The sequence below is a fragment of the Carassius gibelio genome, chromosome A20 (genome assembly GCF_023724105.1).
Source record: "Carassius gibelio isolate Cgi1373 ecotype wild population from Czech Republic chromosome A20, carGib1.2-hapl.c, whole genome shotgun sequence".
NCBI lineage: Eukaryota > Metazoa > Chordata > Actinopteri > Cypriniformes > Cyprinidae > Carassius > Carassius gibelio.
The window spans coordinates 17,177,247-17,198,712 of record NC_068390.1 but is presented as its reverse complement, the minus strand read 5'-3'; the positions used below and the strand labels follow the sequence as shown (position 1 = coordinate 17,198,712).

Below are 21,466 nucleotides of genomic sequence, written 5' to 3'. Positions count from 1 at the left end.
AAACACAGATGCGTCGTCACACACACACACACACACACACACACACACGTCCTCTCTCTGTTCTTCTGCTGTCTGTTTCACAGGTGGTTTCATTTTGTGTGGTCATATAAAAGTGAAAGGTCAAGCTGTAACACTGTCGGGAATCTTCTCACACATTAAGAAGCTTTTAAATGTATTTGTATGTGTGTGCAAGACAGATAGAATGAACATTTATGAGGCCAAGACTTCTGCCCAATGCATACTTTGTGTGAGAGAATGTGTGTGAGACAGTGTGGTGACAGTAGTATTTGTGGAGGCATGCCGTATTGGCGAATCTTACTGCTGATGCTTTCCCCAGGTGAGTTTTTAAAGCCTGGAGTACAATGAACAAAGAGAGGTGTGTGAATGTGTATCGGTTCTTTTCTTCAAACCGTCACAAAGATAGACAGAAGGATCAGGCTTCACTCGGGCTGAGATGCAGAAAAATCAGTCCTATAGCATAAAGGTCTCTGCAAAAGTGCATTTAATAAAGCAGCAAAGCAAAAGATTTGATTTGAAATCTGCTATGAATCAGGAAAATATCTCAAAACAGTGAAGGTTAGGACAAAAATCAAGCCAGAATTACGGATATGTCAGTATGGTCAACTAGTTGTCCACTAACCAACAAGTCAATTAATGAGAAAGATTTCTTTAAACATTTCTTGAAGTCGCTTTAAATGGAAAATTGGAGAAACCTCTTCTCAAAGAAACTGTTCAAAATTGAAAAAATGTAATCACCCATTAAATGCAAGTTGACTGCCTTCATCAAATTTGAAGACAATTACAGCCAGATTAAATTTTAGAGGTGTTTTTGCACATCTAATCAGAAAGCTATGTATTTTTTCTATAAAGTTAAAGCATATATATATATATATATATATATATATATATATATATATATATATATATATATATATATATATAAAATATTTGTAACCACTGTTATGATACAACATGTGGCCTGTGCTGGTAAAACGAGTCAGAATGCGCACAGGCTACAGAAAAAAAAAAAATTGTTCTGTTTAGTCTCACTTAGTGACGACTCAGCACAAGTTTGGTGTAGTTGTAAAGCACAGCATTCCAGCTTTGTGAATATTCATAGCAAATTCTTGATGGCATGAGTCTGTACCAGTGAAATGTGAGGTTCAAACCCTTGCTTATGTAAACCAAACGATCGTGCTGAACACACAAAAACTCTCTTTCAGACAGCACACGATCCCAGAATTACAGTATTTCAGAATATCTGACTTAGTGAGTATTCACACAAACATAATTTGTTAAGTGAACATTCGGTTAACTATTGGGGAAAAAAATCTGATGTGTAACATTATATTAGATCTGTGCATTACAGTAGGTCTTAAAATTCAGGTTGTCGGCCTCATTAATGGTAATCTAACCAAAAAATTTAACTATTTTTTTCAACTAATTGAAAAAGGATAAACCAAATTATTTAAGCAGAATAATGCATTACAATGGCGGGTGCAATTATTTACAAGCACAGAATTACCAACGCATCATGAATATCTTCATAATGCATGCTTTATAGATAGAGTTACCAGCTGCTGATATTCTATAATCATTCAGTTGATTGATAGGTTTCTTTTAATATTGCTTCCATAGCTTACATAGACATAGCTTTCATTGACGAAAAAAATAAACAAAAACACATTAAAGAAATGTTAGTAATGCATCATCTATATGCACATTTTCCTTACATTTTTGTAGTTTTTGTCTTACATGTTAAAATTCCTCCTCTAGTGCTATCAGTGACACTAGATCCAATCCGAACCATCTGATGATATTATGCTGATTATGTAGGAGTTTGTGTAACGAATCGGTGAATTTGCAAGCTGGCACGTGTCTATATCAGGTTAAATGAATGCACGGCAGTGATCGTGCGGACATTGAACTCTGTAATCCTTTTAAAAGGCACAATTCAACGGTTTATCTAAACATTCACGAACAGACAGTGTTATCATCTCACTTTACCAACAATCAGGCTTAAACAAACATCGGCAGACATCCACAAGTCCGAATCTCTAATCTACAGATTAGCAATGATATTCACAACACAAAGGAAGCCCTCTAAAGGAAATAAAAAGTGTTGGTTTCAGGTTTTAATTCAGGTAGAGAAGAAGCCAGTTCCTGCCCAATGTTTGAAACCCACTCATGAAAGAGGCCAAAACACAATCACCGACCAATAAACTGTCAAATTCTTTGTCTGAAGAATAAGGAAGAGAGGACAAAAGCCTCGTCGGTGTTTTGCACTTGGCCCGAGGTGCTGGCAGCGGTGGAGGAATGTACAGAATGTGCTGTTTTGATAACTGTTAAAGATCAGCACTGCCTGAACCTCGGATACCTGTTTGTTTAATTCAGCTTTAATATCTGCAGCGGTTCTATACTAGATCTGATTTCATTTGAGGAGGATGGGTGGGGTTAGACACCCGATCTGGGATGGTTTAACCTCTTGTCAGTCTATTTCAAATATACAGCTTAAAACCTAATTAAAACCTTATTAGCCTGGGAAAAAAACAGCGCAACTACAATAAGGTGTGCGCGCACAAGTATGGCTGTTCCTCTGGACTCCTGCAGACTCCAATGAAATCGGAGAGCTAAAAAGAAACCAAACAAACTGTAAGAAAGCGCTCTTTTCTGGTGGTGTTTTTATAAAATATGCTGACAACTCCCAGGGTCCCTCAGACCACCCCTGAGATCGTCATGTGTGTATTAAAAAGTGTTTAAGAGTGAAAGTGAGTCATCGGGGAAATGGGTGGTGTGTTTATGTGAACGTAACGGCTTAGAGCATGTGTGTTTGTGCGCCACAAGGAACATATTTCATTCGAATTCATTAATTTTGTCAGATTTAGCGTTTTTAAAAAGTATTTTCAAAAATGATGACAGGCATTAATGAAACATTTGTGTGCGTTTGATGGCATCTAACCATTTAAACAAAATGGACAAAAACAAAAAGGAGGGCTAATATTCATTTTGTCATTCAGACCCCATAATTAAAAAATATCATGTGCTTCAAAATAAAATAAGGCATGAAAAGATGGAAAATATGGATCCTTTATTGTATGTGAAAAAGTATACTTCTCAAATGGAAAATAAATAAAATAATAATAATAATAATAAAATTGTGATGGTGATGATAATAATACTATTAACTGTGTTGATACTGGATACGGAGATTTTGTGGATGATTGTGAATGTATTTGAACTATGAAGTTGTGTGTCAGGAATGCTGGGTAAAATGTAACTTTCCACTTTTAGATCACTGTTGATCATGGAAAGCTGGGATTCAGTTATTCTATATTCCCTATGTGTGCATATGTGGATGTGTATCTCAGAAGCTCGTGTATGAAATAATTCAATATGCATTTTGTTTTTTTATGTTCGCAATGTAAAAGAACAGATTGTATCTTTCATTGAAAACATTTCTAAAGTCAACAGGTAATACCACAAGACACATTTTTATTCAAAAAGGCTGCCAAAAAAAAAGACCAGACCACATGAAACTTTCAGCTTTGGTCTGAAACTCTGATTTAAGAATGATCTGAAAATAGTTGTTAATTGTCATTCAAATTCCTCAAGAGAGGAAGTTTGGTCATAGCGCTGAAAGTCTGTTGCCAAAATATTCTGATATTACGGAGCCATTTAAAAGGCATTCCTGCCTAGAAAAACCTTCATCCCAACAATATGGACACAGAAAGGAAATACCATATCTACCAACATCTAAACACACACACACACACACACACACATCCACCCACCACTCTCTACTCACCTTGTGAGAACACATTCAATGAAACATCCAACCTCACGAACGTACAGGTATATACATGTGTTCACAAAAACACTTCAGACTTCAGATAGAAATATATGAAGTTATAATGAAATACATTTTTTTCATATTGAATTTGAAGGCCCTGAAATCAGAATCATATGTTGCAATTTCAGCGAGACAGACTGTGGATATGTTCAACCTGTAGGGAAGTGTGTGTGAGTGAGTAGTCAGACTGTGTGTGTGTCGAGGGAAGGGGAGAAATACCAGACTGTATGCATCGTAGAAGCTATAGATCACGAGCGTGATGGTGTGTGTGATTCTTCAACACCTGTACTGAATAAATTTAGAGCTACGGCAGCAGTACAACACATTTCTAATAACAGAGTTAGAATCAGCTACTGTAAAGATTATAACAAAACCCAGCTGTGCGTGTGTGTGTGTTAGTGTGTGTGTGTGTGTGTGGAGTGTTCAGGCTTCCTGCACACCCCACATGCTTTGTGTGATCAGATTTTGATTGTGTTTGGCTATGTAGCCTGAAATAAATTACTTTTTGATTAAACACTGAAAAAAAAAAAAGGTCCATAGGACATAATGAACAGAGCCGTTGCGGAGAAACTTATAATGATAATGATAACAAACATGAAGCTCAGAAGCAATACATCTACAAAACATGGATTTTTGGCATTAAAAAAGCCCAGATTGTATATTTGCATTATTGACAATTAAGTAATTAATTAATTGTGATTGATAAAACTACATTTACAAAGTAAATATTCTACACGGCAAGTAAAAATAATGTCAATGCAAATGTATCCAGGTCTAAAATATATATCATGTTGAAAATGTAGAAATCATTTAAAGATGATTTCAAATAATTTTCCTCCAAAATGGTAGCTGTGGGGTAAAAATGTATCTTCATATTTATCCCCCGACAAGACACTGCTTACCCCTGACAAGGGTCAGTCTATGAATTTCTATGGCTCTATGTTATAAGCTTTTTTCTCATTTCAGTTGAGAGCAGACATCCTGAACTATAATTAGGTATGCAAGTTTTACCTCTTCCTCCTCCTTGCCAAGAGAACAACTTAAGTGAAATGTGGCACAGCTTTCTCTACTTCCCCCTACAGCCCATACACACACACACACACACACACACACACACACACACACACATAGATAGATATCTAGATAACACATTCACACAAACACTCACACTCTTGTTCTAAATGACCTCTCCTCCTCCTAAAAGCCAGCACTTCCTGTACAGACAGGAAGCACTCACTCAGTGAAGCAGCCAGTCTCTACAGATTTCCTAAGATTTAAACAGAGGAACCATTCAAGCCATTTACACAAATGTTAGCATTCTCTCACTCCCTCTCTCCATCACACACACTTTTACACAATAATGAAGTGTATTGGTTTGTCAACACTCCTGTCAAATAGTGATTCAATAACTATGTTATCTTCATCCAGAAGAGGAATATATTAGTAAACATCCCAACAAACCCACAGAAAAACAACATTCTATTTCTCTCATGTCATAGCTGATAATGTCCCGATTATGAATGTGTGTGAGTGCATCCATTTCACATGAACCTATTTTTTTGGCTATTCAAATATAATTTGATATGACGTTAAATCAATATGGTTAGATTATGTGAGAAACATTCAGAGTGTGGTTGACTGTAAAGCTACAAACCTTAAAGTGCTGAATTGCATAATAAGTTAGGTTATTCTTTAGTTCAGATTCTTTAATCTGCTCTGTGGATGAATTTACAAGCAATCAATGATCCTGCCACCCACTAAAGTGCATACCCATGCCCCCACACCCACTGTTCAGGTTTAATGGGCAGAGCAGTGTTTGACCTTTAACCCCTAAACCCTAAAGCAGCAACTTTGACCATTAAACAGTCCCTCCAAGCCTATTATCCAGTCAAACGCATCAGCACGCACATCTGGATACTGCATGAGTGTGTAACGTAAGTGCAGAGATGATTAATGCGGGGGGTGCATGGCAGACTGCAGTGTCATTAAGATGTTTAAACATGACATGAAAAAGTGCTTTAGTTTCACTGGCCCAACCAGACCCTTCAAACTACTGTGTATTATAACCAGAGCAACTGTTTTTCATTCAGTGTCTGTGTGTGTGTGTGCACATGTGGATTGGTGAATAATAATAATAAAAATCAGAATGTATGAAATTAGATAGCTAAACAGATAGAAATTAAATAGCTAGACAGACAAATAAATAGAGAGAAAGACATAGACAGACGGATCGACAACATGAGAGATATAGAAAGACAGACAGATAAATAGACAGACAGACAGAGGGATGGATCAGACCAACGGACAGAGAGATAGATAAACAGACAGACAGACAAATAAACATATAAATAGATAGGAAGACAGACAAACAAACAAGACAGATAAGCCAAAGGACAGAGAGACAGATAGACCGAGAAACATATATTCAGACAGACAGATGTATAGAAGTTTGAGCATTTATGCATGATTGAACATGGAGGTTCAGGAACCTGTGTGGAGCTCAGAGCTGGTCCTGTTTCTCTGGGTAAAGCCGTATTTGTTGTTTCTATTATTTAAGATGAATGTAAAGGGCAAGAGACAAACAGTGGTGCACCTGTGAAATGTGGCCCCAGGGAAACACACGGCTCTTGAACTATTTCTTGGTCCTAAGGGAGGGCCAAAGCAGAACCAGATGAAGAGGTGACTGGATCGGCCAGGTCAGATGGGGTCGGATAAGGACATATGTGTGTAAAAGTGTGTTTGTGTGTACGCACATAGAGTAAGGCTATCGTGTTCACTTCCCAAGCAACTCCACTAGGACTACTGAAAGCCGGACGTGCAACAAACTCCTAACAATCTATTCGTGAACACAAAGGTGATGAAAGATGACAGGATAGTGAACGCATCATTTTAAAACATGCCAGTTAAGTGTGTGAGATGCTCCATTAGATACAGCGGGTGAGAAGGTAAGAAAACTCATTAAGTCACTTATCACCTCGTTACATACACAAACGGGCACTCAAAGGCTGGCCATGTTACATTAGCCTGTGATCACCGAAAGGATGCTTTTGAATTTGAGGCGGGCACACTGACAGACATATAGCAGAGCAAGATATCACCCACATGTATAAATACATTTGTGCACAAACACATTTACACACACACACAAAAACGCAAATACACACAGCATGCCAAGGCTCCACAAATCTCCCTCTTCCTACATGACATGTCTGTCTGTGTCCGTCACACCATCAGACTTTTGGATAAATAGCTAACGTGGTCACGTATTGCTATGGAAACTCTATTCTTCGCTAAAACCAGCGCCTGTCATCACAAAGATTACCACAGCTGACTGATGACCCAACAGCAGACTGTGTAAATGTGGACGGCACACACACACACACACACACACACACACTCTCTCAAAGGAGAAAGCTGAGCTCTCCTGTTTTGGTGAGTGTGGGCTGATCGGCAGGAGCTACTACAGATTTATTACATTCTACATTTGTTCGCCAGATTATAGATATTACAAACATGCACTTAGCTCTGGGCAAGACACACACACACACACACAAATGTTTTTTATTTTTTATTTTGATAATATAATATAATATAATATAGAAATTAATAAAGGGATAAATAAATATAATATGACATATATTATATAGGGATGCACAATATTAGTTTTTGCAGATATCCGATGTGCCGATCATTTTCAACTCGTTTTGGCTGATAACCGATGCAGATACCGATACAGATTTATTTCCTTTTGTTTGGGAACAACAGCAAGTGTTTATAATGTCCTGTGCAGAGATTATTAAAAAATTATTTTTAATTTTGGTTAGTTTCTAGCAAGAATTTACTTAATTAATTAAGCAATATCAAAGTTCTTGTATAATTGGAGTACATTAAATGCTTTGAAAATAACTATAAATGAACCACTGCATTTATTTTTTCAGACAGATGCAGTGGTAACCTTTACATTTTATTTGAAGATTTAACATTTGTAGACAATCTAAAACAGTAGAGGACCGGAGTCCAGCAGAGTTTAGCTCCAACCCTGCTCCAACACACAGACCATGTAGTTCTCTAATAAGCCTGAAGGACTTGATCAGTTGGATCAGGTGAGTTTAATTAAGGTTGAATCTAAACTCCAGCCCTCCAGGAACTGAGTTTGACATTCCTGGTCAAAAGCAAAAGAAAATATTTTTTTTAACATATGCATCATCAAGGCTGCAATAAAAGGTAATGTTGTGAAATATTTTTACTACTTAAAATTACTGTTTTCTATTTTAATATATGTTAAAATTTAATTTATTGAAGTGGCAGCAAAGCTGAATTATTAATAGCCATTCCAGTCTTCAGTGGCACATAATCCTAATAAGATGATTTGATGCGCAATAATTTTTGTAAAATGATTTTCAATGCTGCTTAATATTTCTGTGTAAATGTCAATTTTTCTGGATACTGTTTAAAAGTTCAAAAGGACAGGATTTGTTTGAAAGAAAAAAAACTGCAACATTATAAACGTCTTTAGTCTTAAACCTAAAATATTAATTTCTTTAAAAGAAAAGTCTTTTACTGACACCAAACATTTGAGCGGTAGAATATATCACGGTCTACAAAGAAAGTAGTTTTAATAAATAGTACTTCACATACTAATTTCAAAAAGTATTATGTAGTATCTGGTGCCTGTTCATGCCTGTTTATATTATATATAGTACATTTATCTTCTATTCTCAACAGACAGACAAGACAGGTCAAAAGCTCAGTACACACACACACACACACACACACACGTTTGTTTTTGGGAAAAGTGGGGACATCCCATAGGTGTAATGGTTTTTATACTGTACAAACTGTATATTCTATGGCCCTACACCAACCCTACACCAAACCCTAACCCTCGGGAAACTTTGTGCATTTTAACTTTCTCAAAAAAAGTCATTCTGTATGATTTATAAGCGTTTTGAAAAATGGGGACATGGGTTATGTCCTCATAAGTCACCCTCTCCTTGTATTACCTTTGTCATACCCATGTCATTATACAGAGTTGTGTCCTGATATATCACAAAAACAAGAGCACACACACACACACACACACACTATATTCCTTCTCCTCTGTTTCCGAAATGATGTGTTACAGTTGTACACTTTTCTCTGCTTACAGATGCCATTTGGCAAACGGTCTCTTTCTCTTGACCACAAACTCTCACACACACAGAATCTTTCTTCTGTTTCACTTGTTCCCTCAGTCTTTTTAAAGCAAAACTCAGCAAGAGTATCTTTAAGTGTATGTGTGTCCATGTGACATATGCTGCCCTAACAACTGGTGTTTTTACTGGCAAACCCCAACATTACAAAACCAAAGGGCCTTTGTGCGCTTACAGTTTTCCATCCAATAATGTACAGCATATATGGTCTTTCCTGCTTATTAATAATTTGCGATAGAAATAAAAAAAGTGTGCGCACGTATGACTCTGGATAAATAAATCAACAGCTGTGACAGATACTGAAACATCGGTTAGCTTTACAGGACAAAACCGAAGACAAGCAAAAAAAGAGAATCAGAAAGAAAGAGAGTCAGAAAGAGAGAGAGAGAGAGAGAGAGAGAGAGAGAGAGAGCAAATATGAATTATTTATGAGTGGAATAACATGACAGATGTCATGGATATTTTCATTTCCAGTAAGTTAATGCAACTCACAAACACACACACACACACACACACACACACACATTTACACACTAGAACTTTGCATCACTTCAAACAGTGCGGTCTGGACTTCCTCTCACGCTCTAATGAACAAACAAGGTCTGTCTTGAGTCTCGAGTCTCACACACACAAACACACACTCACACCTGCACTGCTGTGGGACTCAATCTGATTTATTTATACATGTTTCATGTCACTTTTTTGTCATTTTATAGTCTAATTCCCTTGACAGGAACACAGTATGAACATGCTAGTCATGGACAACAAAACCCACAAAGGTCTGACTTTATAAATAGGAAGAAATCAAAATTTATTGTAAAACTCATGTGCAGACTTGAAATGATAGTTCACACTAAAATGAAAATTTTGTCATCATTACTCACCATCATATGATGCCAAACCTCTATGACTTTGGGTTTCTGTTTCTACAAAGAAAGTCAATGGTCTCCAAAACAACATTAGACCCAACTCTCACTTATTGTATAGACACACGCACTAAAAAAACAAACAAACCCACCATAATAGTTGAAAAAAATATATTCTTTTGTGTTCCACAGAAAAAAAGAGGGTCATACAGGTTTGAAACGATGACAGAATTTTCATTTTTGGGTGAAATATCCCTTTAACTATAGTCACAGCAGTGTGTATTATTATTAAAATCAGTCTTTATAGTGAAAACTGTGTATCTTTGTTTAACGGCAAACACAAATCAAACACATACAAACTTAAATGCTGCTTTTTTTTGGTGAGGATTAACGTTGCGGTAACGTCGTGTCACTGTAAAACCCGGCCGTATGGAAAACTGGTGTGCTAACATGGAGGAAAGTGGGAAAATGTGGGCTGTTGCAAACCGTGGTACACAGTCATGAATGGCACAACACACACACACACACACACACACACACCCCTCGTTACTTTCTGCGGTGAGTCAACAGAGGGTTAGATTTACTTATTTGGTCTCGATGTTGCAAAAGACAAAAACTCGGACGCTTATTATAGAAGCTGTCAGGGGAAATATGCGACTCCACTGAATGATGGAGTGTGAATAAATATGCATGTGTGTGTGAGTGTCTCCACTGTAATGACAGACTTTGGCTGCTGACTACGCAAGAGAAAAATGAAATGGACAGAAAAAGGAGCGACATAGGAGGTCTGTAACTCAGTGAGAAAAGACAAGGTGAGAGGTGACGGAGGGGTCAGCCAGGTCTGGGATCAAGAGCATGTGGGTGTGACTCCACACTAAGAGAAAACAGACGTTAGCTGAGGGAGCTTGATATTACAGCGGCGTTATGGACGTGGTGAGTCTTCATATCTATTCCAGAGAATGAACAGACCGCAGACCATTAGACTGGATCCGTCCCTAGAGCCATTAATTCAAAAAGAAACGGTGCGTGTGTGCAAAGGAAGAAAGAGACACACAAGTTTTGTTCCAAAACCTAGTGGGCTGTCTTTCTGCCCGCCGCCTACGTAGGCAACATTCTAACTGTAATGGAACCTCAGAAATTACCAATTCGGAACGCTCTACATAGGCAGAAGGGTAGTACAAAAATAGTATTCTGACGTAATTAGAATTCTGACGTTAGCATGTTGCTAAGCTAATTGTGAAATAGATAAACAACGATAAACAAACATGTAGACTGCATTTTAAATTTCACTTCGATTTTACATATTGTTAGTATATACACACAAGCATTCAAAAGTCTATGGTCATGAGGATTTTATTTATTTATTTTGAAAGATTTAATACTTTTATTCAGAAGACGCATTAAACTGATCAAAAGTGAGAGCAAATACATTTATAATTGTTACAAGATTTTTTTTTTTTTTCAAATAAATGCTGTTCTGTTAAACTTTATATTCAAATGAACCCGAAAAATAACGTATTATGGTTTCCACAAACATTAAACCGTACAAACAGCAGAAGAAACTTTCCCGGAGCGGCAAATCGTCATATTAGAATGATTTTTGAATGATCATGTGACACTGAAGGGTAATGATGCTGAAAATTCAGCTTTGGCATCACAGGAATAAATTACATATTAAAACAAATTAAAAGGTATTTTTGACTAAATAAATGCAGCATTGGATAATATAAAATATATATATTTTTTACAAAAATAAAAATACCTTACTGCAATGATTTATTTTTTAACTGAACTTGTCTTTTGTTTAAAAAGAAAAAAATACAATTCTAAATTTAAGAATTGGTAACAGCTTTGAATAACTACACACTAAACATTTTTTTTGTGGCGTCATACTCATGATATAATATCCCCCCTGTTGATTCCTGCCCTTAAATTCTAAGGTGATGCCACCTTAGAATTTGACCAAAATGGAGTATCTTTGGAGGAATCATGTTTAAGAATCTGAACTTTCCAACAGCCTTCGAGTCAGGAACGTGCCTAAGAGGCCTAAAAATGCTGCTTCCATAATCAGCTCAATCAGTTTTGGTATAAAGCCACAAAGATAAAAACACCCTGGTAGTCTATGCATATGAGCAACAGAAGAGCTTCTTAACCCGCTGAGGCGGTATCGGCATGTTTATTTTCTGTCCTGCACTGCCAAAACACAGGCATGATAACAGAACAATGTGATAAAATTCATCGCTTTCATCCACTTTCTAAAATTCTCCTCCACTCAATAATTCTTTTCCTCCTTTCCTTATCTCTCCTCTCCCTCTCTCTCATATCTTCAGCTCGGTGAGAGGCTGAAAGTTGAGGATTCTGGTTACAGAGGGCATGTGAAGAGAGGAGTGAAAAAAAGGGAAAGAACGAAATGAGACCATCTGCTTTCATCCTCAACACAGCGGGGAAGATCTCAGCCATGTCAATCACACAGACAGCCAGCTGCCACACACACACACATGCACAAACACACACATGCATGTCTCACGATGGAATAAACCCATATTCATCATCATCATCATCATCATCATCTCACACACGTCGAGGAGTCTAATAGTCGCTCACAAACACGTATGACCCCGTCTCCCCACAGAGAGCTTTACACAAGTTCAGGAATGCCCTGTGTTAAATGCTCAGCTAAATCAACCTTAAAATCAGCTCTTTCCCCAGATCACCTTACATATTGTGGGTGTGTACGTGTGTGTATCTGTGTGTTAGCAGGTTTTAAAGCTTGTAGTCCAAGTTCTCCCTCATGAAATGAGAGAATGAATGCGTGCACACACACACACACACACACATACATTAAGGTGGTCTCAGCTTGCAGCTGTGTTTATTTATTCTGCTGGATGCTGGCCACGGAAGTTTAAGGTCTCCACCTCCTACCACCCGCCACCCCCCAAAAAACACAACACAAACACAAAACCAGCCACTTTATACCAAATAGCCCTCAGAGCACCAATTGCTACAATCCCCTACAACACCCGCTGCCTATCACAGAAAATACCTAACTAGCACAGACTATGTGCTTTTGGTCTGCTATGGGATTTCGGTTTTGTTACTATTAATATATAGACTACACTAACAGTTAGCATGTTTTACACACAAAATGGCCAGTGCTCATTGAGTAGAGTAGGAGAGTAAGTCCATATATAGCTGCAATAAAATAAGTACATTGTAGATGCTTAAGGATTAAAATAAAATGTTGAAAAATAATAATTTTCCATCTTAATTTTACGTGATGGGGTTGAGTTGTTAAGCTTGACAGTGACTGTAATTTGCCTAAAAATATGAATAAAAAGTATGATCCTACTAACCATTTTCTGCACCACTATTAAAGAGACCTGAATGACGTCATTTCTGGTAAATTATGTCTCATATGGATGGAGAGTAATTTATTATGGGCGTAGAATGGTTAGTGTGAGGGTTGAGTTGGGACATGACTTCGAAGTGACTTTTTTTTTAATATAAAATATTTAGCAGTTTTGTAAGAAAGGAATACAAATAAATACTTCCCAAAGCTATAGCCACTGCATATTTTGTGAATCATTTTCAAAATACAAACTAAGTGAAGTGCCTTAGGGACATGACAAAATGTTAATTATAAGAAAAAAATTATTTAAATGCTATAATTATTTGTATTCATTATAATACCAAAATATTGTTAAAAGCTTTTAAAGTTTTAAGCCTGCAACTGTCTTATTCTCAAAAAGGCTGCATGGTATTACAGTGAACATGGTATAACAAAAACTTTTGTATTTTAATACATTTTAAGGTTTCATCCTGATGCATACATATTTTTCAGTTTTTTTTTTTTAATGTATAGACAATTAAAAATAGTTATGTGAAATAGAAATGTAAAAATAATATTATAAATGTCTTTACTGTCACTTTTGTCAATTTAACGGGTCCCTACATTTGCTAACATGTTTGTGTGTGTGTTGGTCTAGATAAACCCTAAATCGTAGGGACTAAATGTACATATTTTTTGGTCCCCATGAGAAAAACAGCTTATAAATTAAATGATCACTAAATTATACATATATTATTTTGAAATGTTTTCCTCAGGTTTAGGGGTAGGGGATAGATTTTACAGTTTGTACAGTACAAAAAGAATAATTTTTCACCATAAAAGCCCAAAGTGTGTGTGTGTGTTCTAAAATGTGAATATCCTATTGGTCGAAAATTTCCAGCTGGTTTCCTAGTCTCCTCTGAAAACAATCTTTTTGGAAAATCCTATGCAGTCTTCTCACAAAAAACTACGGCCATGAAATAAGACTCTCTCTGAGTAATGGGCCATTGCAGGTACAGTTGGTCACCGAGCTAATGAGAGATTTGACTGGCCATCGGGTTCTCATAAAGACCAGCATGATTCAGCTTCAAGCTCTCTTTAGTACACAACTGGTTGGCGGTGAGGATGGATGTGTGAGGTGAGAACGAGGACAAAATCATTTTGTTGCTGGAGAAACAAAGCGATCTAAGGTGAAATCATCTAAAAAATAACAAAAACATCAGCAAACTAAGACTCCTTTGAGAGTTTCGCGCTATCAGCTCAGCCTGTGTGTTTTCACAGGAATCTTTGAACTTCACTTCATTTGCGCCCTGATTTTATGTATGTTTTTAGTGGAGGCCTGAAAGTCTGAATTCCATAAAACTATAAAGCTTCAAGTTTCAATCGGCTTATTAAGTCATACAAGCAGCGGACCAATTAAAACTGTGCACGGGTTCAAGAGTTTACACAAACATCCACTGTTGATCTCCCACTGCTTCCACTACATGGAGTCTTATCTGTACACGTATACTAAAAAGCATACACTCGGGCACACAGACATGCATAGCAAAAGCCCTGATCTGCGATAAAATACCATTTAAAAGGTTTGGGCCGTCAAGTCTTTTTTGCTCACCATGGCTGCATTTATTTGATCAAAAACACAGTAAAAACAGTAATATTGTGAAATATTACAATTTTAAATAACTGTTCTCCATTTGAATATATTTCAAAATGTAATTTATTTATGTCATGCCAAAGCTGAATTTTTTAGCAGCTATTACTTCAGCTTTCAGTGTCACACGATCCTCAAGAAATCATTTTAATATGCTGATTTGGTGCGTAATAACTTATCTTATTATTATCAATGTTGAAAACAGCTGTGCTGCTTTATATTTTTGTGGAAACAGTGCTACACATTTTTCAGGGAAATAGAAATCTTTTCTAACATTATAAATGTCTTTACTGTCAAACCTTTGAACAGTAGTGTACACACACGTCTGATTTGGAGATAAAAATATATACAAGTTAAAACAGTAATAGTTGCTGACATGTTCAAAAGTATGTCTATTGCAACAAACTCATGCTGTCAAACATATCTCTCACTGAAGATTTCACACAGACTCAAATAGCGTGTGGAAGAATCATGGAGTTGAGGCCTTCAAGAGGTGCAGAGCGGAGATCAACATTGTGAACAAAAGATGATTGAAGTACTGTCTGTCTGGAAAAATGTAATCCTAGGAGTCTGACAGAGGATTTTTAAATTTTTGTAGTTTGCCTGGAGGTAAAATACATGGAGTAGAATACATGGACTGTTCCTGTAGTGAACCGCAACGCTCTACTCAATCTCTACACACATGCACGACTCTCACAAATATACACACGCTCACAGCTTTGGTCCGATTTCCCGAAATCTGCCCCAGTGCTGAGCCACATAAACCTGGCTGCATGATTCAGCCGCCTGGAATACCAGCGTTCCCACAGGAAACCTGGAGCAGCTCACACATGCATGCACACACTCATACACACTCACAAACACACACACACACTAACCTAAAGCTCCCACTCTGGCAAAAACTGAAAGGAAAACAGGTCTCTCTAATCCAGGATAAACATGACTGCACGGCTGTGCACTCAGAGGGTAATTACAAGCAAATCGAAAAAGAAAGTGTAATGTCAAAATACACATTACATATGACAGACCAAACTGAATGCATGGTTATAAATAGTTGTTGTAATAGTCGTAAATGAGAACATAGAACTTTATATTCAGGCAAACTGGTGAACAAACTTATTTCCATATTTCATTTAAACAGTAGGCATGGTATTATCATGGCTTAAATTTTGTAAGATATATATCAAAATTCCTTGCCAGCTGTGCACATCATAGTGCTCCGAACTCATATATTTTAAATTCTAAATGTTTTTGAAAGAAGCCTATTTTGCTTATCAAAAAATACAGTAAAAGAGTAATATTATGAAAATTTTTTACAATTTAAAACAAATGTAATCAAATGTAATATACGTTTCAATGTCATTTATTTCTTTGATGGCAGGAGCTGAATATTCAGCAGCCATTGCTAAAGTTTTCAGTGTTACATGATCTTCAGAAATCCTCCAGAATACAGATTATAAAGTTGAACGCTTTCTCTTAAAGTGGTCATTAGATGCAATTTAAATGTTTCCTTTCTCTTTGGAGTGTTACAAGCTCTTGGTGCATGAAGAAGATCTGTAAAGTTGCAAAGACTAAAGTGTCAGATCCAAAGAGATATTCTTTATAAAAAAAGTTAAGACTCTGCCACCCCCCCTAAAACGGCTCATTCAAACACGCCCCCACATGTCAACATCACTATGTGAAAATATTTGCGTAATGCCGGCCAAATATACACGCAAAGAAAGAAGGCGTGGTTTCAGTTACTATAGTTAGTGTTGAAGCAGCCATGTAAGGGAGATGCTGTGTGTTTCTAGGCGAAAGCAAAAGCACTTTATTTGGCCTTCCGAAAGTAGATGCATTTAGGAAAGATTACTTACAACAAAGACTATAGAATACTTTACTTACAACAGAACAGCAACGCATTTTATGGACGACCGTTTCGTGAACCTAGGAGAGGAGGTCATTCTGATTTGCTACGACAATCTGGTGCTTCTGAATCAGCTACTGATAGAATGTTTTGTTATTAGTTTAAGTATTTGTTATTTTGCGTGTTGTGTGTGAGCTTGTGTATGTGTGAGAGAGAGAAAGAAAGAGAAAAAGAGAGAGACGGTCACACAGTGGAGTCATCTGTCTTAACCGTCCTGGTTTGTGTACTGCAAACACATACGAGCTTCATCACTGTGTCTGTCACACTACTCTGTTCCACTTTCGAGCTTGAACTGATGGTAAAACTAAGGACATTATTAACTGTCTTTACATTTCATTTGAAAGATGAAGCGCATGATTATGGAAAGGGGCGTTACATTTCTGACGAGTGGAGTGCTTGTGGTGTTCGGCCAATCACAATGCACTGGGTCAGTTGGCCAGTATATACAGTATATACATATATTATTTATATATATTATTTTTTCTTTTATATATATTGTGCATGGAAGAAAACCACGTTAAATATGTTAAGTCCTCAACTGAAGACCGAATGTTTGAGTGTGTTCAAGTACCTCCACATAATCTTTGGCATGGCCCCAGTCTCGCATGGAGTCCAGATTGCCCAGGCTGAAGCACTGCAACTGCCCAAGATGGATCTTCGCCACAGAGCGACTGATCTTCCTAGTTACAAAATTTGAACCTGAAAAAACATGTACACACAGATCAGAAACATTATCATGAAGCATTCATCCTGCCTTGTCAGTCTTTTTCACTCTCGTTTCGTCTTTTTGCATTCTTTATTCTTTCCTTGGCTTGTACCTGTCAATTTCATTAATTTTTGACCCCCCCCCCCCCCCAAAAAAAAAAAAACATACACATGTCAGTGCAAATTTGCATGTTTCGGCCAAAGTGAATAGAGAACTGTGGCCATCAATCTGTCCTTCTCATTCACACAGGCAGAAACACACACTAACAGTCACACACAGGGATAAAATCAGACTCTTGTCTAGTCAGTGGACCACCCCAGAGAATCTGTAAGCCAGTCCAAAGTCCTACTGTGCTGCCAGATACACACACACACACACTTCATCTGTGGGAAACCTTGGATGCTCTCATGTCCTGCTGAGTTGTGCTATAGCTTGAATCAGACAGAGGTGGGAGTTCTGGACGAAAACCTCCACCGCCTATGATATCAGGCCCAGGTCAGAGCAGAAACACACTTCTAGTTTAAGTGTATAAGTGAACGACGCCTATTACGCTCTTGACTTAGGCTGAAGCCTGCATGTGTGTGTGATTTTGGCCGTAAAAGCTTTCTGGAGAGAATCAGCAATGCCGGGAAGATCATGCCCTATAATTGCAAAACAAAAGTCAACAAAATTGGGGAGGTCTTAAACCTTTTTTTCTGCTTGCCTAGTCAGGCTAGATTTCTACCTGATCTGCTACTATTGTTTTCCACTGCGCCCAGCATTTAAAATTATTTTATATTTTTATACTTACACTTATAATTGTAAATGTATAATAAATATACAATTGCTGTAAGGTTAAATATTTAGTTCCCATAGCTAAAACGGCAAATGGTCATGGATTTGTTTCCCAAGGAACGCAAGAACTGATGACATGTCTATAACTCACTACGTCACTTTGAATAAAACTATCTTCCAAATATATAATTGTATTTATTTTAAAATGATTAACACATTTAGATTCCTGTAGCTCAAACAGTAGATCATTGCCAAAACACACACATTTGCCAAGGTTCACTTCCCAGGAAATGCATGAACTGATAAAATGTAACACTTTAAAAGCAGTGCAAGTCACTTCTTTATTAAAAGAAATGCATAAATGTAAACTTAATTATTTAAAAGCATTCAAAAGGTAGACATGGATCATGGGTTTTATTCTCAGGGAAAGCATTAACTGATTAAAAAAATCTTTACTGATGAGCCCTGATCTGCAATGTGACTTGAAATTAAATGTAAAAAAAGTCATAAGTGGACACTCTTTCCACTTACGGGATGTCCGTCATAGGCCCCCCGTGCACAGGCCTGCTGCTACCACAAAGGGCTCTTTCTAATCCGCTCTAAACGTAGCTCACGACCAGGTGTGTGAGCTTGGCATGAAAAGAAGGGTTTAAAATACCACACTGTAAACAGCCAGGTCAATCCATCGTCACAGACAAACCACGGAGGGGGCCGAGGATCTGATTTCTGTTCACTCGTTTAAAAAAAAATAAAAAATGCGTGGGGAAAAGTAAATCTAAGCAGACTGACCAAAGAATGGTCCACAATAATGGTCTGGCTATGCATCTGTGTGCAAGTGTGTTTAAAAGTCCAAGACAGCCCATTTCCGTACACTGACTCCTGTTTCCAGTCGGAGTGTAATTAGGCCGTCTCTTAGCACATGGTGGGAAGCCGTGACGAGGAGCAGAGTCACAGGGAGTCGACCGCAGCTCGCTCACATCAAGACTAAAACAACCCAGTTTAGGGCTGGCTTAGACCCTGATTATGCGGACGGGATCGCGGCAAAGCCTCTAAACAGGCTGCAGACCTGCAGGTGTGCAGGTTAGCGGCAGAAGGTGCCCAGGGGCTGTCAGTGCACATTTTAGGAGTAATGACAGAGGGTAACGTTGAGTATCTAGGCGAGATTTCTAACGGATGGAAAGACTCCAAATCCGCCAAACCAGGTGGAAATAAATTGCAGTCAATATGTCTGGTCTATCAGTCACTGACACTCAGACATTTCCAGCACGTGAAAAACGTCTGTACAAGGCCCTGTTCCTGTTTCTTGACACATGTCTGAACACACATTCATGCAGATGTACACGCAACCATCGGATTGCCACGTTCATTTAAACAAATGACAAAAACACATAGAAGCGCCCTGCTATCTTTCAGAACTGGCAAAGCAGAAAAACAGTTACAGCGCTCAATAATACGGTTAGCCCACTGGAGGCCATTATGAGTTTCAGACCAGCAGACTGTACTGCCACTTGTCCTATTGGGTCAGTGCTATATCATACTTTTTTGTAAGCATGTAACATGCATTATTGAGCCTTGGAAGCTTAAACTTAGTTTTCTGTGACTTTTAGTTGAAAATTGTATCTAGGTGTTTTCAGTATAGCTACATACACAATAATACATTATTATTCAAAATGTTCTTATTAAAGAAAAATTAACATTTGCTTAAAAAAAACTGACATTTATATTTGTGGAAACTGTATGATAATAAAGATATTTTTTTAATACGAAATTAATAGCATTTAAAAATGTCAAAAATTATTAATGTAAAATAATTATGTTCTTAGTACAATATATAAAAGTTTTTTTTTATAATAAACTATTATAAAAATGCTTAAATGGTGTGTGGAAGGGTTTCGTCTTTCTTAAAATATTTTTATCAAATAAAATTTACAATATAATACAAAAATAATTATGTAAGGGCCTGTGAAAATATAAAAAATAATTAATGTTAAATAATAATGTTCTTAGTACAATATATAAAAGTTATTTTTTTTTTATAACAAAAAAACCATTGGACATCGCACACCTGAAAAATCATAGGTAGTTACATAACACAAAATAAATTATATTATAAAATAAACTAAATTATTATTAAAAATGCTTAAATGGTGTGCGGAAAGGTTTCGTCTTTCTTAAAATATTTTTATCAAATAAAATGTACAGTATAATAAAATAATAATTATGTAAGGGCCTGTTAAAATATTGGCAGGTCAAGTAGAAATCTGAACAATTAGCCCAACCAAGCAATCAGAAAAAAACGTATTGTTGAGCCCCAAGTAACCAACCATGTCAGCTTTTGGGAGCGCATGTGGAAGTGTGTGTCAGAGAGAAAGAGAGTGAGAAACAGAAAGCAAGAGACATTCAAGGTGAGGAGAGATGTTTCATTTGAGACATTAAAGAAGCTTCTCATTCACTTCCCTTCTTTCTTGCCATGACAACATGACAACACAAACACAGGTGTGTGAGACGGGATGACGAGTGAAAGAGCAAAACATCTCAGGGCTCATCAAGCAGTGTGCACACGTGTGTGTGTGTGTCTGCGATAGGTGAGAGGTCCATTGACACCTTCATACACCTTCCGTCCTTCTCACCTGGAGAGGTTTAACTTCTTAAAACGCTCGTCTTTCAACAGGAAAGAGGGAAAGTGAGCGAACAAAAAGACGAGAGATGAGAGTGTAATAGAGGAGCCCTTAGATGTCGTCTGATTGACTGGCACGACCGTTTCTCTCGTCTGCAGCTTCACTCACTGTTATTAGACAGACGAACCTGAATAGGTGTCAAAGTGTAACTGCTTTCACATGCGCACACACCCCAGACGTCTCTGTGGTGGATTTGTAACAGATTATTTTACTCTTCTCCTATTCCGTAAACTCTTTCAGAGCAAGTTTGTTTATTGGTAAAAGTAGACACTGGCTGAAATTCCGAAGTGAATTCCAAAGCAGATTAACTCATCATCGCCAACCCGCCCAATGAGCGGAGACTCCCACTGAGATCGGACAGGAAATGAAGTTGGCTTTTTTTCACACTATCCCATCCATCTCTCTCCCGGTCCAGCTATATCTCACCCTCCTCCAACCCTGTACTCCCTCTTTCCTCATCTTCCTTCAACATATACGCACACACTTAGACAGTCTAGTTGGCTATGTTTGTGCTT

General features: G+C 37.4%; 1 protein-coding gene across 2 annotated transcripts in view; it reads right to left on the bottom strand.

Moving 5' to 3' along the window:
* The window catches only part of LOC127938782 (GDP-mannose 4,6 dehydratase), a 62,822-nt gene that overhangs the window by 16,458 nt on the left and 24,898 nt on the right, over positions 1–21,466 (bottom strand). For both annotated transcript variants that reach the window (XM_052535647.1, XM_052535648.1), the window contains one exon: positions 17,365–17,492. In XM_052535647.1, coding sequence (XP_052391607.1) covers positions 17,365–17,492 — 128 coding nt within the window. The remainder of the gene's footprint in view (positions 1–17,364; positions 17,493–21,466) is intronic.